Source organism: Pyrgilauda ruficollis, unplaced genomic scaffold (assembly GCF_017590135.1).
Source record: "Pyrgilauda ruficollis isolate IOZ18807 unplaced genomic scaffold, ASM1759013v1 scaffold17, whole genome shotgun sequence".
NCBI classification, from domain to species: domain Eukaryota; kingdom Metazoa; phylum Chordata; class Aves; order Passeriformes; family Passeridae; genus Pyrgilauda; species Pyrgilauda ruficollis.
In genome coordinates this window covers 4,780,728-4,805,705 of record NW_024515875.1, presented here as the reverse complement: position 1 = coordinate 4,805,705, position 24,978 = coordinate 4,780,728, and the positions used below count along the sequence as shown (strand labels likewise).

Below are 24,978 nucleotides of genomic sequence, written 5' to 3'. Positions count from 1 at the left end.
CCTTCTAAGGCCACACAGGATCTCATTTCTCAAACTGCAAATACCAGCACCCTTTAGGGATCAGACTTGCCCAGCCTTAAGCCCCACTGCAGTTTTGCAACTTGGCTGTCAGGGCAGTAGAACCGGCCCATGTGGGCACATACAAGAGAAGGCCAGTGCAGGGCAATACCTTTCCAGCACCGCACATTACCAGAGCAGCACAGGGACCTCAAGTGAGAGTCCCAAAACTGCCCACAGAACTCCAGCTGACACCACATTAAACCAGCATTTGTGAAGAGACTTAGCACTGTCTCTCTGTTAACCTCCAGCTCTCCTCCTGCTCTGGCGTTAATGCTTCACAAATAATTTTTACCTTTATATAGTGTCAAACAAATATACTTTTTTTTCCCTGCACTTAAACCTATCTCAGATGAAATTAATATTCTTAGGTGAGACTCTGGATCAGAAACTACAAGAAGTAACTTTGTTGTTTACCAGTAGGGGAAGCCAAGCAAAATGGGTAATTAAGGATGGACAGATCAAAATAAATAAAATCATGCCAGTTTTACAACTCAGGTAGTTTCATAGTATCTGAAGCAGCAACGACAAAATCTTCATAGAATTGTTAGTGGATGGGGGTCCAGACAATACTCCTGCCTGCTTGGTGAACTAAACAGAACCTAGATTCCCAATAGTCATTTCTCCAATGCTGTTGAAAACTGTAACTCACCATCAGTCTATCATCAACTCCAAACACAGATTAAAAAAAATCCAAACAAAAAACACCATTAGCAAAACCTTGAAATGTTTCCTCTAAAGGCTACACAAAAATTAGCCAAATTCTTCATTCCACCAGTAGTGAAACACCCCCCGTATCAACAACTGCGATCACATAATCTCCACTATACTTCAAGTCCTTATAAAATCACATTTATTTAGACTTAGCACATGTGGTTTCCAGTGATGTTTCCGGTTTAGGCTCCAGCTTCTCTGGGAATTCTAGTTTTTCACAGATTGTTTCCTTTATGGGTAGATACTGAGAGATCTCATTAGGTTCCGTGAACAGGGAAGGTGGAACGTTCTAAAAAGCAAAAATTTTACATTAAATGAGTGAAAGAAAAGAGGGAATAAGAAAAAGTATCCAACCCCAAACTATTACAGACAATTTATAACATACTGGATGTAAACACCACTAAAGGCAAACTTTTTAGAGGCAAACGAAAAGTAAGGGAGGAGGAAAGGTACAAGAAAATGAAAGTTCAGGCGTTTGTCATGAATAACAACCACAGCTGCAACTCCAAATGTACCATAAATTATTCTGAGCCACTACCAGAGTTTAACCTCAAATATTTAAGAAAAAAATGAAAAAGTCTATTACCAAACAGATCTTAACCCCTAACACGGCTTGGAAGCACACAATCAGCCATGAAATTTAACATCATGGGACATGGAGTACCTGATTTTGCAGCTAAACAGTTCTATGAAAAAACAAAATAATAAAAACATTTTATTATCTCAATAGTAGGAAAAGTGTCCTAATCGCATACCCTGTCATGTGATCTGAGCATTTACAAAATGTAAATCTGCTCTAAAATCACCAAAACAAAAGCTGCAAAAGCAGAAAGAACTTTCTTCTGTATTAATTCCAAACCAAACAAAGAAGGACTTAGAGACAGTATTTTCTATGCTGACCATAAAACTAAAAAGCAGACAGAAGGAAAAGAACCAAAGTTTTAAAAATGCAATACCTTTAGACTTGATATTTTGCTTTCCCTGGATGTGTATTCTCGCAACATGTAAGTCTTGTCAGCCTAATGGAAAAAACCAATCATCTGGTATCAGTAAAACAAGCATTTTAAATACATTTAATTTAGGAAGCATTGGAATTTGGTTGACCACAAATTTTCACCTAGGAGAAGAAATGTACATTCAAATTCATAAAGACAGATGACAACAATGTCGTTTTTTTCCAGAAACCACATGTTTCAGGAAAAATTCTATGACTGAATATGCTTGTTAATTTTTACTCAGCTAGAACTCCTACACATCTACACAGAAATACCAAACCCCAAATCTTAACATCCTGTATTATTTGTGAGACACCAGAACTCAATGTACTATGGACAGTTATTTGCAAGTTACACTTGCAGTCTAACTCTATTAGGTAAGACAAAAATAATGTACTTGGAGACAAGACAGTATTGAACCCTTTACTGCTGCCTATTTTTCCTCTTGTACTTCCTTCTCTAATCTGTGTCTGTCGAATGTATTTAAATGATTACATCACATGAGGGGTAGCCTACTCTGCTCATACACACGGCATCCAGCACTCGGTTGCTAGCTCAGCACCACCACAATAATAAAATACACTCAGAAGTTTTTGTGCTCCCAAACATCAGTATTAAATTAGAGGAATATCACTGGGTCACTGGAAGTAAAATGGCAAGGGAACCTCTGTAAAGTAATTCGTCACAGAAAGTAAGGGTTTACCTCGTGATGAAGCCTTGTATCATTCATCCTGATGAGCACCCCATCCACTCGCAAGAAGAACCTCAGCAGCACAAAAAAGCTGGAAGGCATAACTCTCTGCAAAAATAAAATGGCCCATTCAGCACCTTACAAAGGCTTACTTTAGGCATGTACTCGTCTACATCAGACATTTCCAACGCAAGACAATATGAGAAGTTTTCAAGAATGAGGTCAAAGTTTGGGCGGTTGATTTGCTACAGCTATGACTGGCCAGCGGTGCAGACAGTGTCCCAAAGGACTATTAGGCAGGACACAGGAGGGAAAAGATTGTCCCCTGGACCACACGACAGATGACAAAGGTTTCAAGACAACATCATCTCCAGTAAGATCATTTTTCTAAGAGTAAGGATGAAGAACTTTGTGCTTTAAAGTTTAAATCCCAGAAGGAACAACATGCAAAAAGCAGCTGTGTTTTGCATTAATCAGCCGAGTCCCCAGGTATCTTTTATACACCTCCCAATACTCACTACTTTCACACTCAAACTTGATACTCCATGATCATGGAGTTCATCTTCAAACAGGAGCACTTCTTCAAAAAACATAATTTGTTCCCTGGCTTTCAATTTCTCTGTATTTATGTGTTCTGTTGTAGGAACAACCTAGAGAAAAATATTAAGAGCAGTTAGCATATTAACTTTTTGCCAAACTACATAAAGTTTGTTCTGATATTTTGAATTCCAGAGTTTTAAAAAGATAAAAACTTCTAGGGCACTAAGCTTAAGACACCCCAAATTTCTAAGAGAAAAAGTTAAAATCAAAGTTTCCAAGAGTTTCTTCTGGAAAATTCTGACTAAACTTCTCTCTGGGTACCAGGCTCAGTAAGGTTTCGGCTGCAAACAATTCTGCTTTCTTTAAAAACATTTGAAGATGTCTTGTGTTCAACATACATATGAGAAGTTCAGGTTTATAAACAGATTTCTGTGCCTTTAGCACCCCTAGCCCACGACACCTTGAAAAGGATTCTAATAAAGCTTTTCCACGGAAATCAAGTACCTGTATGTTTTCCATCTCATGGTCTCCATAGACACTTCAGGTGTCCAAATACTATGGACCAACATTGTTCATTTCTATGCTGTACTTTTAATTCCAGCACAACTCAAATGATCTCCAACTAAAGCAATTCTAGTGAATTAATACAGATTATCTGCTTAGCAGCAAGCAACCAGTATGCAGTAAACAGAAGCTGAGAACTTCAGTCTTATTTTCACAAAAATAAAGACATGGGAGTGCCTGTGAGTTTAAATATGAGGAGTTACTGAGCTGCTGATGCAGAAAAACATCAGGCCATTGAAAGCAGCCAGGTCATAAATCAGACAAACATGCAAGCAGCAGAGCATGAAGGCACTACAGAATGACACAGCTGGTAGTTCTGCTATATGTGAGCAGCTTGAGGCTCCAGAGCAGCCCCCAGCAAGAACTGAAGCCTCCCGTGTGCTTTAATTCTAAAATGCTTTAAGACACCACCCACCCTCATTATTAAAATAAGCCATGATTTGATTAGGATAAAATGAGCTGAGAGACATGAGAAGCCCAAATTACACTTTGAAATCAGAAATTACAAAGCACGAAAGATTTTAAAGAAGCCTACTGAAATGTAAATGACAGCTTTAAAAAAAGTTTGACTGAAGCAAGATGCAGTCAGCAATTAAGAAAAAGAAAATTTTTACCTTTAATGTTGCAGTATCTCCTAGCAAAGTTCCTTTGTAATCTGTTGTGTAAGTCCAGTCATATGGCTTGACAATTTCCTTACTGTGCTCCGTCTCACTCCTCAACAGTGAAAGAGAAAACAGCTTTGTAGTAATTGCTTTATAGCAATTGTCAAAAAATTACAACCTCGAATAAGACTGTGCATTAGAATTCTGACACTGTTCCTAATGGAAAACAGCAGCATTGTCTGAGCTGCAATCACAATGTCAAGACTTAATCATGGTTTCACATATGTTTCCATAATAATTTTGAAAACAATTATGAGAATTCTTGATCTATCTCAGTTCTATGACTCATAATAAAGATTCTCATGCAATATTGCTGAAAAATTTGTATTTCAAGATGAATCTTTCTTTAAGCAGGCAGAAAGTGATCTCTTGACAACACACATCAATCATTAACACTGCCATTTAGCTTAGTTTTCATGATAACTTTGATTTGTTTCTGTGCTTTATTTCCAGATGCTCTACAACTAAATCCAATTTGATAAATACTAAGCATCATAATTAGTTCTCATGCATGGTAACTGTTCTGCTTTATTCCTAAGGCTGAGATTTTGAACATGTACAGCACTTTGGAACACCACAGAATACAGTCTTGTAATGCTCAAGGCTTTCTGAGTTTGAATAAACAGAAACAGCATTAATTCATGTTAAACTTGACATTTACTTTAAGAAAGCCATTACACAGCTGAAAAATACAGCTGATCCAATTTGACAGAAAGGATTATGACAGCAAAGAAAAGCAAAGTGATCTCTGTGATCACATGCTCCATCTAGAGTAGAACCAAAGGCAATGTGGTCCTCAAGAGTTCAGTTTGTTCCTTTAACTACTGTGTGACAGTTTCATAGACAACACACCAGTACTTGCCCAGTGGTGATAAAATACTGTACCTGCTCTCTTGCCACTCCTCTGCACAAGCGACTTTGATCATACCTTGACAATTATTGACACATTTTAAAGCATCTGTAGCATTGAACTCAATTCCAAAACCATGGTCATGCTGTATTCTTAGGACATTGTCTCCAAACATCATCTCCGGCAGGGAAGGCATGTGTAATTCATCAGCCAACCTGCAGAGAAAAATAAGAGGCATCAGTCAGCTGATCACAGCTCAGTGAAAGCAGTCCTTGTTTTGGAACTGGCATTCCTTAGACCATGATAACTTAGAAGACACATCACCAGGTTAATAATTTCACCTGAAATGCAGACTCATTGATCTGAAGTGACTTTTCCACCAAAAAAAGTACTCCTAAAACATTCCTTCGCCATCAGGCTCAGACAAAATTCTCACACATGAGGAATCAAGAGTATCTGAGAATTTCCATCTGTGCTAGCAAATCCCTGGATGGTCAGTGGACCAACTTCAGCAGGTGCTCAAAGTAACTTTTAGGAACAAGGACTCATCATAAGCAAGCTTGAATTCACTGCACAATGGTCCATACCTCCAAATTTAGAAGCCTACAAAAAAGATGTTTAAGACAATCCTGGCAGAGTATGTAAAAAGTGCAGAAGACACTACTGTATTCTGCTGGTAGAAGACACATACTGGCACGCCTCCTAAACTTTTCCTCCTCACCTACCCGACTTCCCAAGATCAACAAGGAATATGTGACATCTGGAGAGAAGAAAGCTTTAGGAAATACACCTATTTGAGTGAGGGGAGGGAGAAGAGTGTCCTAATCATAATGTTCACATTGGTAACAAGACATTCCTGAACAAAAGTGGTTATTTCTGTAACCCTGAATACAAAAGAACAGTGTTAACCTAACTAAAATAAAAACAGTAAATTCACAGACCTGGAAAATAAGATCCTATGTTTTTTCCCAAAGAAGGCAGAATAACATTATGAACTTTTCCATTTTGTCGAGTGTAGGAACCCTTGACCTGCAAATTCCTATAGATACTAATAATGTTCCCCAAGTAATAAAAAAGACAAAGTGGGTCGCTATGACCTTGTTGCACCTCCTACAACTGGCCTCAGCTCATTATCCAGCCTATCCAGATCCCTCTGCTGAGCCTTCCTACCCTCCAGTCAATCAACACTTCCACCTAGCTTGGGGTCATCTTCAATAAAGATATTGAACAGGACTGGCCCCAACACTGAGCTCTGGGCAACACCACTGTTGATGAGCCACCAGTAGGCTGTAACTCCATTCCCTATCACTCTCTGAACTCAGCCATCCAGACAATGTTTTACCCAGCAAACAGTGCACCCATCCCAGCCATAAGCAGCCAGTTCCTCCCAGAGGATGCCTTATTAGCCTAAGAAAAGGTAAAAGCAAGATAAATGAAAGTACATGAAAACCACTATCTTAAAACATGTATTACCAAGACACGGTATGAGATGTTAAAAACATTCTTTTTCAAAAGTAATTTAAAAAATCAGGCTTCTAATTAGCAGGTCTCAGTTCACAGAGATCCAAAACCATTATAATCATACAATCAAAACGGTCGGAGTTGGAAGAAACCTAAAGGTGAAGTTCCAACCTCTCTGCCACGGGAAAGGACATCTCCACCAGACCAGGTTGCTCAAAGCTCCATCCAACCTGGCCTGGGATATCTCCAGGGATGGGGCATCCATGCAATCATTAAAACAAAATTTTGGAAATTACCTGTAACCCAAATCGCCCGAACTCTCCAGCCAGAGAATCAAGCTTGAAGAGAAGGAACAACCCCGGGAGCCGAAGAGGGTCTCCCCCGCCCTGGGAACGCTGTGTGTTTCCTTGGCAAGGCCGCCCGACGCCCCCAGCCCCTCGCTGTGACGGCCGAGGCCGCGGCGGCTCCCCGAAGAGCGGGGACACCGCGCTGCGCCGAGCGCCCCGCACCCCCGGCCCAGAGCCCGCCCCACCTCTCGGCCTGCGCCGACTTCATGATGTGCGTCCGGGCGGCGCTCAGCTTCCACGGCCCGAAGGTGAAGTCGCGCCGGCTGCTCTGGAAAACGGGGTGCATGGCGGCCTCCTCTCCGCCGAGCAGAAGGCAGGAGGCGGCGAAAGGGGCGGAGGCGGCGGAGCCCCTCTCCTCCCGTCTCCTCCCGCACAGTACCCTCGGCAGCGCCGGCGCTCCCGGAACCGCCGCCTCGTAGCGTTTCCGCTTCCAGGGCCGCGCGGCGCGGAGCCCCGGCGGCGGCGGAATCCTGGGATGCATCAGGAAGAGCGTTGCCAGCAGGGAGAGGCAGAGGGTCCTGCCCTTCTGCTCAGCTCTAGTGAGCCCACATCTGGAGTGTTCTGTCCAGGACAGGAGAGACATAGAGCTCCTGGAGCGGGTCCAGCGGAGGGCAGCGAAAATGATTGACTGATCTTCGTTAGGTGGAAGGGCTGAGGAAGCTGGGCCTGTTCAGCCTCGAGAAGAGGTGGCTGAGAGGGGCCCTCATCAATGTGTACAAATATCTAAAGAGGGGATTCCAAGAGTATGGATCCAGGCTCCTCTCGGTGGTGCCAAGCAATGGGACAAGAGGCAACGGGCAGAAACTGATGCACAGAAGTTCCACCTGGACATGAGGAAGCATTTCTTTACTGTGCAGTGACCAAGCACTGGAACAGGTTGCCCAGAGAGGTTGTGATGCCTCCACCACTGGTGATATTCCAGACCTGTCTGGACACAACCCTGTGCCATGTGCTGTGGGATGACCCTGCTTGAGCAGAGCAGCCAGACCAGATGACCCATTGTGGCCCTTTCCAACCTACCCAGTCTGTGATTCTGTGAGGTGATAATGGGGGGCAGGTGGGTAAGGAAGGGGCGTCCGCACTTCTCTGTGCTTCTGGAGCCACCGTGGGGAGAGTGGGCTCTCTAATCTCCGCTGCCCAGGATGAAGAGCCAGCAAGCTCACCCAAGCCCCCGTTTCAGTGAAGCTCGGCTGCAGAAGCCAGCAGAGAATGTTGGTGTGCCCCACAAGTGCTTGTGCCTTCAGCTACTTCCCCATGGGTACTTCACCAAGAGCAGTGGGACAGCTGGGTAGGAGCAGTTTTGGGGAGCTCTGAAGCCTCTGGTGGCCCTGGACCATCTCCATGGCCTCACTCACAGTTGCAGCAAGCATTACCTGGCTCCATCACACAGGTGCTCTGTACTGTGTTAGTACACACGTGTGTGCACACAGAATCACATCTGGGCAAGGTTAGGATGGGGCAAAGTGGATCATCTGGTCCAACTTCCCTGTTCAAGCAGGGTCATCCCAGAGCACATGGCATAGGATGGTGCCTAGACAGGTCTGGAATATCTTCAGTGAGGGAAACTCCACAACCTCTCTAGGCAACCCGTGCACAGTCACTTGCATAGGAAATAAGTTCTTCCTCACATTCAAGTGGAACTACTGTGCATCAGTTTTTGCTCATTGTGTAATCTCTTGTTCCATACATTTTTGAATGCTGTCCAAAAATGGTCTTTTTAAAATGTCAAAGTGCAATGGTGTGGTAAGCTTAAAAAAGTCCTGTAGAAAAGTATGAGTAGAACTGGTTGAAAATGATGCATCAGCTTAGTATTCCAGCACTGATGGGTGGATGCTTGTCTTGCCTTTCTGCGTCATCAAAAGGGCAGACTAACTCCCTGTGGACTTCCCCTGGCACAGGAACAAGACACACAGTCCAGCTCCTGCTGTTGGAGCATTGGAGCAAACTGAGGCAGCAGCCACAGGAAACTGATGTCCACAGCATTAAAAACTCCACAGAGCAATCAAAATATAGCACAGCTCACCTCAGGGCAGTCACCCTCTGTGCTCAAGGGCATTGCCAGGGAAAGGCAGGAACTAGGGAGGCACAAGCACAGCATTTAATTTTTGTTCACCCTTTATACTGACACTATATCCGATGTCTTGCTTCAGCTGTGTGTGTGGGAAAAACTTTTCCCCAAATCTTATTTGTGTTAATTTTAATAGCGTTTTGGGGTCTAGGAAGTCTAGCACTTAGGCTCTACGGCTGCCTGGCACTACGAGCCGGGGCGAATGACTTGACTTTATCCATGAAAAGTACTTTTCCCCTCCGTTTTAACCGAGTTCCCGGGAAATGCGGGGACCGCCCCGGCGCGGTCACGGAGAACATGGCGGGCGGGGAGGGGGCGCGGCGGGCTGAGGCGGCGGGGCGGGACGGGACGGGACGGGACGGGACGGGACGGGACGGCGGGAGGGGCAGGCACGGGGCTGGGGCCGTGCCCATGGCGGGGGAGGCCACGGCGGCTGACGGGGGTCCCGGGCGCCCCAACCAGGAACGTCCCGCTCTGGCGGCGGCGGGCGGTGAGAGCGAAGCCGGGGAGGGGACAGAGGCGGCGGGACGCGCTCGCCACAGGCGGGTGGGGGCGAGGCGATGGATGCCCGGGGCGGAGGACCCTGTTCCAGCCCTTTGTTCACTGCCGGAGGGAGCGCAGGGGCAAAATGGCGAAACCCCCCTTCCCCACCGAATTTACAACTCGGTCCCAATCGCTTCGTGGGTGTGCGGGAAGCCTGACCGCGCTGCCTGCGGCCGGGATGGGATGGGATGGGATGGGATGGGATGGGATGCTGTCCCCGCCCCGGGCAGCTCTGGCCCGGGAGGGCCGCCTCTGCCGAGGTCGTTTTCCCCCGCAGGATGCATGCAGCAGGGCCGTGAGGGGACGGGGAGCTCCAGGTGCTCCAGGCATCGCTATCGCAGGGTGTGGCCGCTGGGGAAGCCGCCTTTCCAAAACCCGCTCCGGCCAAAAAGTGTTGGAAAGGCATACAGGGGTGGTGCAGGCATGATGAGAGAGAAAGAAACTCGAGGGGAAGTGTTTTTGCACACATCCTCAGTCAGAGGCTAGGGAAGAGCTAAGTTACGTTTTTTCAAAGCATGGCCCAGTAATGTCTTTAATTATGTTCTTAGGAAAGCACAGATAAAAATGGAAAAAAGGCACCTTTCCAGGCTGACAGTGCTGCCTAATGCCACAGCAGCCACGCAGATGGAAGCATTTCTGTAAGTACTGTCTGGGACCCATGTCTGGCACAGTTGCAAAATTAGCTAAGATAACTTTTCTGAGTCCCTTCCCAGAAATGCTAGAATCAACTTTATATTCACTGATGGGCTCTTTTTTTTTTTTTTTTTTTTTTTTTTGGTCTGCATATTTGCATTTTTTTGTTTGTTTGTTCATTATGCTGTCCTACAGATGGGTGAAGGACTGAATGAAGTAGGTAGTGATTGCCATTTGAAGGCAGCAGGGAAAAGAGGAATTGTTAAGGAACTGGAAGAAATAACAAGGTTTCACAAAATGAGGCTGTGAATCACTGGGATGGATGCTAACACTGAGAAGTCAAGGATTAAAGGTTCTCAAGCATTTCTGTAGCATGGACCTCATCTTAATGCAAGGAAGTATCTTTCAAACCTCATGTACAGAAAGCCAATTCCTCCAGTCCTTTGGTGTTGGCAGTAAAATACAATCAGCTGTGTAGCTAAGGTGATTATGAACACGCAGAAATGATGTTGGGAGAGTACATATAGTGGTCCCTGAGTCTTTGAATGTTACTTAGCAACTGTTAAGGAAGAGTCAGCAGGGTGTAAGACTGATCTCTGGGACTGTTTGGATCCAATCTGGCTAGCTCTGGACCCTGGCCCCTCGCAGTGTTGCAAGGACAAAAGTAAAAGGCTACAGGTGCTCTTTCCTCTCGGGACGATCATCCCACTTTATTGTGGAACCACTCTAGGGAAGCCCAAGGGAGGCAAAGAGAGGTCAGAGGTTTCCTCCTGGGAGAGTTTAAGCCCAGGGGAAGGGGGACAGAGGAGAGGGGCTACAGCCAATGGGATGCAAGTGAGGAGAGGGGCCAGGGGAGGGGTAGACCAGGGAGAAACCACCACCACTGGGGCTTAGGGGAGAGGGGAAGACCATGTGATATGAGAGAGGAATCCCATGAGGATACAAACGTACTATTCAGTGCAAAACAACAACTAAATGAACTATTTAGTGCAATAAACAGGAGGGTATGACTAGCCAGGCATCCGTAGACCACCAGCAAATGCTGTACAGGCAGAATACAAGGTAACTATCAGGATAGGCAGAATTTTTTTAAAAAGTGACTTTCCTTAAAGAGAGATAAGGAAAGATACTTTATATTTGTCTTGTTTCTTCACTGCCTAGTTGAAGGGGCTGGTAAGTAGGATTTAAAAACAAGCAAGATCTGTAGAAAATTTTAAAGTAAAATGTGCCTATTTTCTTTCTTATTTCCCCCCCCCTTCACCTCTTCTTGTCTTCCCTGTTCTAGGCTTGGTGTTATCCTCTTTGGTGTGCCCACAGGAAATTTACTGCCCCTTCACTTGCCCATCTAAAATACGCAATTTCTTGCATACTACAGGTAAATTTTAACAAAGGCAAAAGGGCCTCCAGTCTTTGGAAAGAGTTTGAAGAACTATTACCTGAATGTTTCTGAACATTGTTCTGCTTCTAGCTGCTCAGCATGTCTTGGCTGCTCCAGATCTGCACACTCTGACCATGAGCAGCAATTCCTCCCTCAGCAATGGGAAGGGCCTGAGGAACCTGACCACAGAGGAAGATGGGGCAGTCAGAGTCACCGAGTCCATTGCGATAATTGTCATTGCCATCTTCATCTGTTTGGGCAACCTGGTGATTGTTGTTACTCTGTATCGCAAGTCGTACCTTCTCACCTTAAGCAACAAATTTGTGTTCAGCCTGACCCTCTCCAACTTTCTACTCTCCGTGCTGGTGCTGCCTTTTGTTGTGACCAGCTCCATCAGGCGAGAATGGATCTTTGGGGTTGTTTGGTGCAATTTCTCAGCCCTGCTCTACATGCTGATCAGCTCAGCCAGCATGCTCACTTTGGGACTCATAGCTATAGACCGGTAAGCTGCTCTTTGGTAATAATGAATTGTAACAAATTGTCTGCTCCTCTCATAGGGTAACCACTGCTTGTTCATAGAGTTGAGAAGCACTGCAGAGGGTTACATGGTGTACTGATGGAGTATCATTTTTACTTCAGCTCCTCTTGAAATTTTGATGTGGAGCAAGAGAAAGTGATGTCATCAATAATGGAAAATGCAGACATTCATCCAGAGTTTTTTAAAGCTTTTGATGGTATAACAACATACTATTTGATAAACATGAAATAGTGACTTAAAATTCCAGATTATACCCTAAGCTCACACCTTACACACACATAAGAACAGATTTAATGGTTGCATGTGTGCCTTTAGCCAAGTTTGACAGTCTTGACTGCAGTGATACCTACTTTTACATGTAACTGTTTCTAGAAACAGGGCTTCTGAGTCTGTTTGAAGAAAAAATAACTAGATATCAGCATCATTAAAACATGTTCTTTTGTTTATTTATGCCTTTTATGCTCCTGTGGACTATTCTTTTCTTGCCCCGCAGGTACTACGCTGTGCTGTACCCTATGGTTTATCCAATGAAGATAACGGGCAACAGAGCAGTGGTAGCTCTTGTGTACGTGTGGCTGCATTCCCTTATTGGCTGCCTCCCTCCCCTTTTCGGCTGGTCCTCCTTGGAGTTTGACCAATTCAAGTGGATGTGTGTGGCAGCCTGGCACAAGGAGGCTGCCTACACGGCCTTTTGGCAGATCTGGTGCGCGCTGCTGCCGTTCGTGGTCATGATGATCTGCTATGGATTCATATTCCGTGTGGCAAGGATTAAGGCCCGCAAAATTCACTGTGGGAGTGTTGTCATTGTGGAGGAGGACTCACAGAGGAACGGGAGGAAGAACTCCAGCACCTCCACGTCTTCCTCTGGCAGCCGAAGGAATGCTTTCCAAGGGGTTGTTTACTCAGCCAACCAGTGCAAAGCTTTCATAACCATCTTGGTTGTCATTGGGGCTTTCGTCATTACGTGGGGACCTTACATGGTAGTAATAACATCAGAGGCACTTTGGGGTAAAAACAGTATTTCCCCTGCTTTGGAGACGTTGGCTACATGGCTGTCCTTTTCCAGTGCCATTTGCCATCCACTAATTTATGGGCTGTGGAACAAAACAGTGCGCAAGGAACTCCTGGGAATGTGCTTTGGGGATCGGTATTACCGCAAGTCCTTTGTTCAGCGGCACAGGACATCAAGGCTCTTCAGCATTTCCAACAGGATCACAGGTAAGATGTGGCTGCAAAAAACACTTTCTTAATATCACCAAGAGCAAGGCTTCCTGTCTGCCTGTGTTTGACATGTTTCAGGGCTTTGTAAAGAGAGTTGGATGTTTCCGGAATTTTTAGCAGTCTTTTATCAATCAGGTTACATTTGAAAGGAGAATTTTTCTCTTTTTTTATAGTTAACATCATTCTCCTACTTATAGTAAAGCTTTCTCAGGCAGAGAAGACATAGTGATGAGGTTAATAAAGATAATTTATTTTCTTCGTTCTCAAGCATTTTGTTTTGCATGCCTTCCATTTTGCATTGCCCAGATTTGAGCTCTACCAACAGTACTTTTTACTGCACTTTTTCTTTGATTAATGGCCTTATGCTACAACTCTCTAAAATCCACTGGTGTAACTTTCTGCAAGTTCAGCTTTTAGGCTTAATGGCTGGGAAGAAAAGATCATAAACAAAGTAAATCTGTGTAAAACCATAGAATTATTTGATGTGTTCCCAAGTTGCAGACTGAGACCTCCAGTTGCTCAGTTTGGTGGCTTGGTTTTTTTTTTTTTAAAGTAGCAATGCAATGACATTCACATTTTTAATAATTTCCTTGGTCGTGTTCAGAAACTTTCAAAAATAGAACATCTTCAAGGGATATTTCATGCAAAAGCAGGAACTGAAGTTATTTACTTGGGAAGGATGATCTAAAATGCAGAAGGAAGATGAGAGCAGCAAGGCATCCATTATCTTTTCTGCATCCTGGGAACACTGGGAGACACTGTTATGTAAATGAAAGAGTTATGGAGTTGTAGCCACATAACCTCCAGGAGCTTTGGCAAGTCTGTATCCAGGAAATGCTATGAATTAATACATTGGAGGGAAAATACAGGAAATTTCTTTCTTTTTCCAAGCGATAAACTTGAAGCTGTCAGCTTTTTATCAGATGTTTTAGTTGGAGGCTGATGGGGAGGACAAAAACACTCCCAACAAAATCTCAAGGTGGGACAGCCCGGGGTGCCCTCACCCCAAAACGCACCGCAGCAGTGGGATCCAAAGCAGCATATTTGTAAAAATCACACAATCTCCTCCCTTCTTGTTTTGGAGATTTAAAAGGACTTGGGCATCTCTGTGTCCTAGCCTTGCTTCTGAACTTCTTCCCACACTAATAGCCTGTCACAGCTGCTGGTGCCTACCAGGTTATTCTCGGTCTAGAAGATGCCTGGCCAATCTTCCATCCATGTGAGAACATATGCTTGGTGCTCATCCTGTCTGGCTGATAAAACACACACACAGTTGCAGCAAGAGTGGGAGGGAGATGGTGTAGAGAGAAAGGAGACTTGCCTTTCCAAACCTGAGAGCTGCTGACTGGATTTATAAGATGGGAAGTCCAGAAGCTGTGCTCTCTGCTTCACCAAGGTAAGTTGTATATGCAGAATAATAAATAAGGCAGTAGAGTGGGTATTACTGGAAGAGGTTTTTACCTTTGCAAACTCCTTAATCATTCACTGTGTAACAAAATCAAAATTTTCTTGCAGATTTGGGTCTATCTCCTCACCTTACTGCCCTCATGGCAGGTGGGAGGCCACTGGGAAACAGCAGCAGCACAGGAGACACAGGTTTCAGCTGCTCACAGGATTCAGGTAACTGCAAGTTTCTTGGTCCCTAATTGGGCAGAAGTTTGCACTTGGCAGCAGTCTCGTGGACAGTCAATATTTACAGCCACAGATATCTCCTGGTGGACAAATGACATGAAGCATCTGTTGTAGCTGTTCCAACAAAACTGCTGCAGTTGCTTTTTTCCTCCCTTGCCCTCGATAAATTTACTTGCAAAATGCAGCTTACGGAATGGTGACACTACCTGGTAATGTGTCCTGGGAACAAGACTTACTACTTTTGTGCCCTTCTCCTTCAGTTTCTGTTGTTCTTTGGAGACTTTCTCTGTATCCACAAAGAACGGAGCAACAAACTGCTGTGAACAATGTGCTTCTCTTTTTCCTATTTTGTAAAAGACCTTGTCTTGTTCATCCTGCAGTGTAAACATAAACACTTAGGATGGTTTCAGCTTATGGTTTCATTACTACTTAAGATCTCTCTATTGAAGATGGTTTGGAAAAGGGAAAAATAGTTCTGATGGTAATTTTCTATCCAGATCTGTGGCTAGATTTTTCTGGCAGTTGACTCAGCTACCAGTCCTTAACTGCAGTAATTATTTTAGAGAGTATTTCTGCTCTAGAGACACCAGAGGGTGATCTTTTAAGGGTTGCTTGTTGTAAGGGGTTTGTTTCCTACTTTTGTAAAGGAAGTCTGTGGAGCTGGAATTTATTTTTGGTAGTTGTTTTGTGCTGGTAGTTTTCTGTCTGTTGTGGATATTCTGCAGTTGTATGTGATAAAGGAGAGCAGCCTCCTGGTAAACCTGCCTCAGTTAAGAGGGTGGGGTGTTACCATCTTGCGACAGCAGTTTAAACAATTGAACAAAACTAAAGCAATACCAAAGTGCTGTTAGAAGTGCCACTGCACTCTCTCTAAGGAGGGAACGCTGCAAATAGCCTGGGAATAGATAGACAGTGATCCACTGTGAAATACTGTTTCACTCTGTATGCTTTTACTGTGAGTTACTAAAGAGCAGAAGGAAGCCTTAGTCCCTCTTGTGTGTTGCTTGCTGCATGTAGTCCATGATCCTGGGACCTGCAATGCCCAGTCTCTAACGAGAAGATTTCCCAATCCTTTCAATGAAAACTGACCTCATTCTTTTCCTGTGCAGTGTTTAATTTGAGCTGAAATTTACTCACAAAAGCTGGGTTTAGACATCTTTTGAAGGAACTGCTGAAAATAGGCTGAAAATATTTTGTCACCATGTTGTATCTCAGTGTTACTGTTTTACTTGGGGTTCTTGCTCTTTTCAGGAACAGATACAATGCTTCTTGAAGATTATGGCTCAGATAGCCCTCATGCCCCACCCTGCATCTGTCCCCCTCGAAGGAGGAGTTCAGTGACATTTGAAGATGAAGTGGAACAAATTAAAGGTGAGTGTAGGGGTAAGTATGAAAATGCTCAGAGTCAACTACACTGAATGCTCAGGAAACCTCACAGGACCTTGACAATTGTCTTGAAAAGTATCTGACCACTGTGTGCCTTGACAAACCTGATCATTCATGCAGGTACAACAGAAAGCAAAATCGGGCCTTTCTTCCAGATCTCAAGTAGCAGCAGGCAAGGATAAGAGTTAGAAGCTGGGATTCCCTGCACATACATAAATTAAATTGCACAGCAGTATCCTCTCTGCAATTCCACTCATCGTAGTGGCTGTTACAAGTTTTGCCTGTTACAGACTTGAAATTCTTCCATTTACAGACTTCAATGATCTGAATATAATTTTATTCTGTTTAATTTAATTTTTCTTACTTAAATTCTACTTTGCTTTACTAGGTGTGTTCTTCAGCAGGTATAGGTGAAAACAGATGAACCACATGCAATTTTTTCAGTCAACTTGTTGCTTCTGGGCTAGCAGAATATTGCAGTGATCATCTATAAAATGTCGGAACATTAATTTTTGCTGATAGTTACAATAATTCCAATAGAAGACTTGATAATAACAACTGAATTTTCTAAACAATATGTGATTATGGACATGATGAAAATGAGCATAATGCCTTTAAGAATCAAGTAATAATAAAATCTGAAATAATGGAAAACTATTTCTATAGAATTTTTAAACATCTTGGCAAAATTCCCTTTTGCCCTCTTCCCAGCATGAGATTTATATTCCCTTGTACAAACACATTAGCATACATTTCCCACTATCTTTTTGAGTGATTACATAGGAGCAGACATCTAATTTCTTGTGAGAGTGAAAGAGGAAAGTCTCAGCGCACAATTCCCTACAGGTTTAGCAATTCTCCCTGGTGAGTCTCAGGCTTTTCAGTGAGGCTTTAAAGTATTTCAGCAGCCTCACTGAAGAGTTACATTTAGGATGAACTCTTGTATTGGTCAACATGTTGGTGGGTAGAGAGGTGTACAGATGCTACAAAAATGGCTGCAGTGACACAGATCATCCCAGCTCTGAAGCTCTGGAAGCTTTTCATTCATAGAATGGTGTGGGAAGCTTGAGTATTGTTGATAAATGTGTAGTTATTTTGCAGAGGGAATGATCATGCCTTTACAACAGGATCTATATTAGTTTTCAAGCATTTGCACAGCCATGCTTACCAACTGTTACCTATTTTTTTTTTTTTTTCCAGAGGCTGCAAAGAATACTGTTCTTCATGTAAAAGCTGAAGTTCATAAATCTCTGGACAGTTATGCAGCCAGTCTGGCCCGAGCTATAGAAGCTGATGTGAAACTCAGCCTGTTTGGGGAAGATGCTTTACCAGGAGCCCTGTTCCCCTCATGGACTCTGGCAGGAAGCAGTGGGTACACCCGGCGTGGTGCCAGACCCCATGCCAGCCAAAGACTGAAGTTGCAGAGCATCGATGAAGGGAACATTTGACACAAGCACTGGAGTGGGAAAACAGAATGAAACCACTAAGCAGGGCCTACTGCAGCTGGTAGTGTTTCACCAGAACCAGGACACCTTCTCAGGATGTTTCCAATGTTTTTTTCACATGGAAACAGTTGGGTTCTGGTACTTGCATTAGCATTTTACAGCAGTGTTTGTTTACTGGTTGGGGCGCAGTTGACTCTTCTGCCACATCATTATCACACAGCACATAGGAATGCAGGGCTTGGTTTCGTTGACCACCTCATTAGTCAGTTGAATCTTGGGTCCATTGGCCAAAGCTGATACAGGAACAAAACAGAAAAGGTATGTGCAGTGTTCATTGTTACATCCATCGTCTTCTGACCACCAGGAAAATCAGCTGGTACTTGATAGCTGGAGTGCTCTGATAGGAGCTTGTGCATTGGATAAGACATAAACCCTTACTCCCAGCTGAGCAACATGGACTTTGCTAAGGACAAAACCTGAACTTTTCCGAGAGCTCATGCAGATTATGGTGCTATTTACCTTTGCTGGGGGATATTTCTGTCTGTTCAGCCATCAGAATGCCAGATCTGACATTGGAGTGTGTTTTTCTTCAGTGGCATGGGACACCAGCTCCTCTGTAATGAATGGGAGTAAACAACTCCTCTGTAATGAATGGGAGTAAACATGTGCTGGGAACGGCACAGAGGTGGGATTTGAGGAAATCATTAGTGCAGAATTCTTGGTTTCAGCTCATGTTTTGCTGTTATTAAAAGGACACTGTGTCTGTGTTAAACCTGACAGAATATAAATATTATCACTTCATATTCAGGATTCATCTTCTAGAGAGAAGAGAGTTAGCTGTTTTTGTTTTTTTTATTAATTATGAGGGAATGTAGTATTTAAGCTGTAGTTACCTCAGTGCTTCTATTGCTTGGAGTATTAATTCATTAATCTCAAAAATAAGAACATTTGGCACTTATATTGCACTTTGCATGTTCTTAAGCACTGTACAGACATTACCTTGTTAGGCCTTTGTGAGAGGGTTGATCAGCCCTGCTTGCCAAAGAAGGGGAACTCAGCACAGCCAAGCTGCTGGCAGGCAGTGAAACAAGCTACAAAGGTGGCAAGTTTTGTAAGGAAAAGAGGGATGAGGTGGATCATTTGAGTATATCCAGCTTGAAGAACCTTTCCATGCCTTCGTGGACTACCCCCTTCCTTACTTTGTGGGGTTAAAGCCCTGCCTTACTCTGTATGTCAGAGAGGAGACATAAGTGAGCAGGATAATTCCTTGGGGGTGGGTGTCAGTGGCAAACGGACTTAAGGACCAAGGGTTTGCATTTGTTTACTCTGTGTCTGCTCCTCTGTGCCTCTACCTTTCCCCAGAAGTGCTTTGTATGAGGTTTTGCTGCAGATTGTTTGGAAATCAGGAGCAGGATGTTTCCATCTGGGTAAAAATGGAGTGTACACTCATTAAGTTTTGTCTTTGTATGACTTACTCAGAGGCACAGAAGCAAAGTGTTGTGTGGCAGAGCCTTGGTCCAGTACTGTATTTAGACATCCTATTTGTCTTTGTTCCTTACTCAGAGGTGTATTTCAGCACAAGCTTATATCCATCTCTGGACAAAGCAACTTGACTTTCTGAACAAGCCTGAATCCCATTGCCTTCCCATGTAAAATATAACTGCATGCCTAAAATTCAGTACATGGTTTGCTGGTTTAAGAACAGGCTGTTAGAGCAAGAACACTTAAGCTCCAGAAAGATGGCTCTTAGCATAATACAGGAATAAATCAATTAATAATAGGGAGGTTCTAACTGCTGCATTTTTTACTTCTAATATGTTAGAGAGATTGCACCTGTGGGTATTCATTAGGAAAAAAAGAACCAAAAATCCCAGTATTTGCCGGGAAGCACTCTGCAGCGAGGTCATTATTGCTATCACCATTCCCATCACAGTCTCTTGTAGTACTCAACACTCCTTAAGCTGTGCACTTGCCTGGAAGTATTTTGTGTGCTTCCCTTTTATTCTGTACTCCTGCTTGAAACAAGTTGGGCAGAGCCGCTGCTGAATGTCAGAAGGGCGCACAGGAGTATGAATGCATTGTGGAGGAGTAGGTGCTGGCCCAAAACGCTGTGTTTAGGAGAAAAGATTCCAAGGCATGTGTGGAAGCACAAAACCAGTAGTATTGCGTAAAAAGCACATTTTTCACACAGGTACTGAGACAAATGCAGCCTTCAAGCAGGTCTGGGGGGCTGCAAGAGTTTACACCATGGCTGAATTCGGCTGCCTATGTTAATGTCACTAATCTGTTATTAAGTGTAAATGTTGTTCATATTTTTGTACACACATTATAACCCTCCCATAACTGTTACCAGAGTCGTTCTCTCACTTGAGTTGTCATTAACAAAAGCAGTAATTGAGAAATGCACACGTTTTGTAAAACTGTATTTCCCACCTTAAATACAGAAAAGAAAAACAACTTATTTCCAGTTCCTGATGGTCTATGGTGTTTGTACTATTATTTCAACTTGCATTCATCTTTAAATATTTTACTTTTAAACATGTGTCCAGCTGGCAGGGTGATCCTGTCAGGCGCGGCAGCTGGAGCGGTTTCCAGGACGGGAAGGTGTCCCGTGTGGAGCACGGCTCCCTCCTCACCGGGCCGGCTTTAGGAGCGCGGCCGCGCCGGCTGTGCCACCGGGGCGGGGCCCCGCAGGGCCACGCCCATTGCCCGTGTGACCACGCCCCCTTAGTCTCTCCCCTCCCGCCTGTTCCCGCCCTCGGGGGCGCGAGGGCTGTGCGCGAGGGGAGCGCAGCGCAGCGGCGATTGGCTGCCCCGCCCCTGCCCCGCGGTGATTGGCGGGAGCGCCGGCCCGGCGGGATTGGGCGGTTCAAAGGGCGGGCGCGGCCGCGCTGCGCGGCCATGGAGGCTGTGCTGTGCTCCGAGCACGGTGAGGGGCGCTCCGGGCTCTCCGCGAGGGGCGCTCCGTGGGGGGCTCGGCCTGACCAGTTCCGCTCTTCTCCGTTCCGCAGGGTCCCTCTGCTTCCTGAAAACGGGCGTCCGCGATGGCCCCAACAAAGGGAAGAGCTTCTACGTGTGCGGGGCGCAGGGCCCCGCTGCCTGCGGATTCGTCCTCCCAGCGCCGTAGGTGCAGGGCGGGGGCGGCAGCAGGGGGACGATGGGACACACTTGGCTGTCCTGAGGGAAGTTCACTGCTGTGCCAGCAGTCGCAAACTCGTTTTCTTACGTAGCCTTTGTTTTGTCGCAAGTGATTGCTTTGCGGTGGCAGTTCGTCTTGTCTGTGTTCTTCCGCTTCTCCTTTCTTCCCTTCAGGGTTCCTGCTTCGCACTGCTTGGTCCATGAGGGGTGCGTGGTGGAACTGCAAGTCCTGGTTCAGCAGCCGGACAGAGATGAATACCGGTAAGTTCCTCAAGTTTTTAAAAAACCGAATATCTGCCTTCAAACGGGTTAAACCTGTGTTGCTTTTTCCTTCTTTATCCTATGTTCAGTGCTTAAAATAATGTTCTCAAACTGATTCTGACTAACGGTCGTTTTGTTTTTACAGTTTTACTTCAGAAAAACTTGAATCCTGTGATTAAGTAGTTTTTCTCTAATAAGGATTTAACATCCACCTAAGCTGTACCTGTGTTCTGTGGGGAAAGGAGAGCCCTTATTTAGAGCATCTCATTTTTATGGCATCTCTGAGGACTTACTTTGTAGGCTGCTTCCTCTTAAAAATAAAGATTTTTAGGATCAGGAGGCTCTTAGCTCTCTATTATATATGAACAAGTGAGAGAGTTGAACTACAAATCATTCGAAATGAAAGCAGGGGTTTATTGCACATGTTGAAACAAATGGTATTGGAGAATGAGAGAGAACTTGCAGTTTCCTTCTAAAATTGAAGAGAATCGTTGAGCTCTGAGGCCTTCACTTACCCTGTTTCCAAATGTTTGCCACTTTTATTAGCAGTTACATCTAATAGTATAAACCTGGGTCATCAGATAATGGGGTTTTTTTTGACAGAATTGAACATGGCTCTGTGGTTGGGTTCATCCAAACTCAGGGTCAAATTCCCCAATGTTAGTTCTGATAAAGTACTTGCAGCAATCCTGGTTGGCTGCTAGTTTAAAAAAGTGTTGCTATAAAGATGAGGTAGCCTGTGCAGTGTAACTAAAAGAAGAGCTGTTTCCTTGCACCTTGAAATCACAAGATGCTTCTAAGGCTCTAAACATAGATGGTGTTTTTGCCTGAGCAGTTACTCTTCTATTGCTAAAGTTTAGAAAAACCCCAAACCCTAGGAATCTTTATTCAGAGAACACTACTCCTGTAAAAAGCTCTGTTGCCAGTGTTCATGGCCTTTTGTTATGCAAAGGTCTGAATGTAAAGTACAGATTCCTTTGATGGTTTCTGGTGCAAAGTACTTTTAAAATAATAGAGCTTCTTTATTGGCTCCTGGGATTGAAATCTTGTTTTAATCCTTGGTAGGTTGTTTTACCGGTGCCTTAAGAGTAAGTTGAATGGGAAGAAATGGTGTGGAAGCTTCCCATGGCAGGTAAGAGTGTTTCATTTGTACTGCAGTATTGCCTTACTCCAGCATGGCTTTTCATTCCATATGCCATAATCACCTCTGAAACTACTTAGTGGGAGATTTTATATTTTCCAGCCAAGAAGTGTATGAGGCCTGCTGTCCTCTAGATGAGATTTCTCTCAGTTGTGTGAAGTACTCACTATTCTTCGGTCTTAGAAGAAGCTTGGATTTGATTCCTGGCTGTCTTCTTTTCTAGAGATTGTGCTTTTGGGACTTGATCCCAAAAAAAAAATGGGAATGGCAAAAAAAGTAGAAAATCAGCTTTTGTTTTGGATTTCTTATGAAATGTTGTCCTGGTTCTGTTAAAATGATAGGAAAGATGATCTTGGTAGTGGATGAAGTCTTGCTTGAGGTGATAAGGTTGTGTGTGTTATTAACAGGCTTTAACAATTTATACATTTGCATTTACTGCCATGTACATATTGCAGGATCCAAAAGCTACCAAAGTGTCAAAACCCTTGCAATCCCAGCTCAGAACAGTACCTTTCTTCAATCTCACTAGCCAAAGAAATCCATTCAAAGTGCTAAATGAGAATCGTGCACCATCATCCTGGGAAAAAATGAAGCAAAGAAATGGAGAGGAAGTTAAAGCAACAGGAGGTAAAGCAGAGAATGAGAGTGTGCTGGTGTCACATAAAGAAAAGAAATCGACCTCTGATTCCTCCTTAGAGACAGTACCTCTGAAAGAGCTCAAAAATAAAAAGAAATCATCCACAGGAAGTAAAAGTGACACAGAACTTCAGGAGACTACAGTGTCTGAATCTAAACTTTGCCATTCTGAGACCAGGAAGGGGAAAAATATACTTTCAGAGGAAGAGAAATATGGTGGCAGTGGCAAGGAATCCAAGAAGCCTTCTGACTGTGTGGACAAGGAGTCAGGCACAAGATCAAAACTCTTCCCACTAAGTCTTGGAAAGCAAAGTACAAGTACCAAGCCTCCAGGAGAGGAGACGCTTGGGAAAAAAAACTTAGGAAGTTGTAGGGATGGAGAAACAAGAGAGAAAGATTGCACTGGTCAGAAGAACGGTGAAATGACACTGGTGCCTAAGGAAGATGCCCCTTCCCCAGCAGGAGTGCAGTCGGCATCTCAGTGTGCTGCCCTGAGGGGAGGGGCAGAGGCAGAGCTGCCCAAGGCACAGCTCAGGCCAGGGCTGCCACAGCCTCCTGGTGAAGCCTCTGGCAGTGACAGTGATGAAGAACAATTTATTCGTTCCTCATCGGGTGAAAATAAACCTGAGAAATCAGTGGAGATTCCTTCAGGAAAATCAGGAAAGTGTGTGCAGGGGACAGCTTTGCCAGGAGCAGCAGCATCACATCACATGGAAGGACCCCAGGACCCTAAAGTGCTTCATAACCATCTTCTACTCCAGCTGAAACAGAAAAAGGTCATTTATTGCACCTATTATTTGGGGGGTTTATTGTTCTGTTTTCAAGATGACTTCTGTTACTTGTGACAGACATCAGAATATGTCTCCTCACAGCAGAAACTCAAAATGGGGTTTAGGAAGATGTGGCATGGAAGGGAATTCAGCCTTTGTACAGACTGGTTGTGATAAGCAGATACAAACCAATTACTTCTAAGAAAGTACAATCTTCTGCCTTTGGGGGTGCTCAGTTTTGACCCACCTGAGATTGTCTTGTCTTTTACCCTGAAAATAATTTGCATAAAATAGAATAGTGCACAACGAATTTAACCTTTGTAAATAACATGGCTGTTTCTGGTAGCCTCTCTTGGCCTTGTGCAGTAGGAGTGGTCTAGCTATGAAAGCTTACACTGGGGTGAAATAGACTACCTGCCTGTTTTGCTTTTTTTTTTTTTTTCCTTCAATAATTGCCAGTCACTATGTTTTACAGTTTTCATTATGAACTCCTCTGTTTGTCTGGAGTTCAGAACAGAATGTTGAAATAAAGTCAGAACTGTTGTTTGTGCAAGCATAGAAAGAAAGGTGCAGGTAGGTTAAATGTAGATGTTTTGAGAGATGTTAAGATTGTCTGACTCACCTGACTGCATGTTTCATAAAAAGGAGGAGTCCCTGTGTCCTTCCATATTCTCTAATGAAACACTAATGGTTAGTTTTCTAAAGAACACTAATGGTTAGTTTATTTTCTACTAAAAGACTGTTTAATTGCACTGAATGGCACTTGAAAGCTTTTGGAGACTACAGAACAGTATCAAAATGCCAATTAAAATGGGATAGCATTAGTTCTTTTTAGACTTCTGACCTGATTGTGCTGTGTTGGCAGAGAGCTTGGTGACCACACTCAAGTTTTGGTTTCTTTCTTTTTTGCAGAGTACATTGGCTACAGTGAACGTTCAGATGCTGCCAGATAAAGGGGAGCGCTTGTTAAAGCAAGTGCAGGATTTGGAAGCTGCACTCAGTGCTCTTAACATTTCAACAGCAGATACTAGTGAACAAGGTAGGGCTAATTTTTTGGGTTTTTTTTTTTTTTTGCTCCAGAAGTTTACAAAACAGTTTTTCTTAAAATAGTTGTTAATATGGAGGAAGCATAGCACATACTTATATATGGCCTGTGGTCTATAAAATGTTTGTCTGTTGGGATTTACTGAAGATGAAAATTGTTAATTGCAAAGTACATGTCTGGGAGCAGATGAATGGAACAACTCAAATCTCTATGAGAACATGACAATGAAGTGTTCACTCCCTCTGTTGCATTATGGAACTGT

The 24,978-nt window shown here is 43.9% G+C and overlaps 3 protein-coding genes across 5 annotated transcripts in view; 2 read left to right on the top strand and 1 right to left on the bottom strand.

Moving 5' to 3' along the window:
• Window positions 1–893: 893 nt before the first annotated feature.
• On the bottom strand, window positions 894–7,290 carry TIPRL (TOR signaling pathway regulator). Its single transcript, XM_041463937.1, has 7 exons — window positions 7,067–7,290; window positions 5,109–5,288; window positions 4,176–4,275; window positions 2,976–3,107; window positions 2,470–2,565; window positions 1,728–1,790; window positions 894–1,060 (listed from the first exon to the last, which is right to left on the bottom strand). Exons 1-7 carry the CDS (start codon window positions 7,165–7,167, stop codon window positions 911–913), a joined length of 822 nt encoding a protein of 273 aa, XP_041319871.1. The 5' UTR covers window positions 7,168–7,290; the 3' UTR covers window positions 894–910.
• A 2,023-nt stretch (window positions 7,291–9,313) lies between these two features.
• On the top strand, window positions 9,314–19,403 carry GPR161 (G protein-coupled receptor 161). Of its 2 annotated transcripts, none has more exons than XM_041464103.1 (8): window positions 9,314–9,439; window positions 10,041–10,130; window positions 11,411–11,500; window positions 11,594–12,005; window positions 12,535–13,259; window positions 14,778–14,882; window positions 16,146–16,265; window positions 17,481–19,403. In XM_041464103.1, exons 2-8 carry the CDS (start codon window positions 10,097–10,099, stop codon window positions 17,726–17,728), a joined length of 1,734 nt encoding a protein of 577 aa, XP_041320037.1. In that variant the 5' UTR covers window positions 9,314–9,439; window positions 10,041–10,096; the 3' UTR covers window positions 17,729–19,403. The 2 variants fall into 2 exon arrangements, with proteins under 2 accessions (XP_041320037.1, XP_041320038.1); XM_041464104.1 differs by lacking the exon at window positions 9,314–9,439 and adding an exon at window positions 9,715–9,913.
• Window positions 17,738–24,978, top strand: part of TTF2 (transcription termination factor 2) — a 21,047-nt gene continuing 13,806 nt past the window's right edge. For both annotated transcript variants that reach the window (XM_041464102.1, XM_041464101.1), the window contains exons 1-6: window positions 17,738–20,654; window positions 20,737–20,848; window positions 21,038–21,124; window positions 22,190–22,256; window positions 22,721–23,677; window positions 24,584–24,710. In XM_041464102.1, the coding sequence (XP_041320036.1) occupies window positions 20,207–20,654; window positions 20,737–20,848; window positions 21,038–21,124; window positions 22,190–22,256; window positions 22,721–23,677; window positions 24,584–24,710 (1,798 nt within the window). In that variant the 5' untranslated portion in view covers window positions 17,738–20,206. The remainder of the gene's footprint in view (window positions 20,655–20,736; window positions 20,849–21,037; window positions 21,125–22,189; window positions 22,257–22,720; window positions 23,678–24,583; window positions 24,711–24,978) is intronic.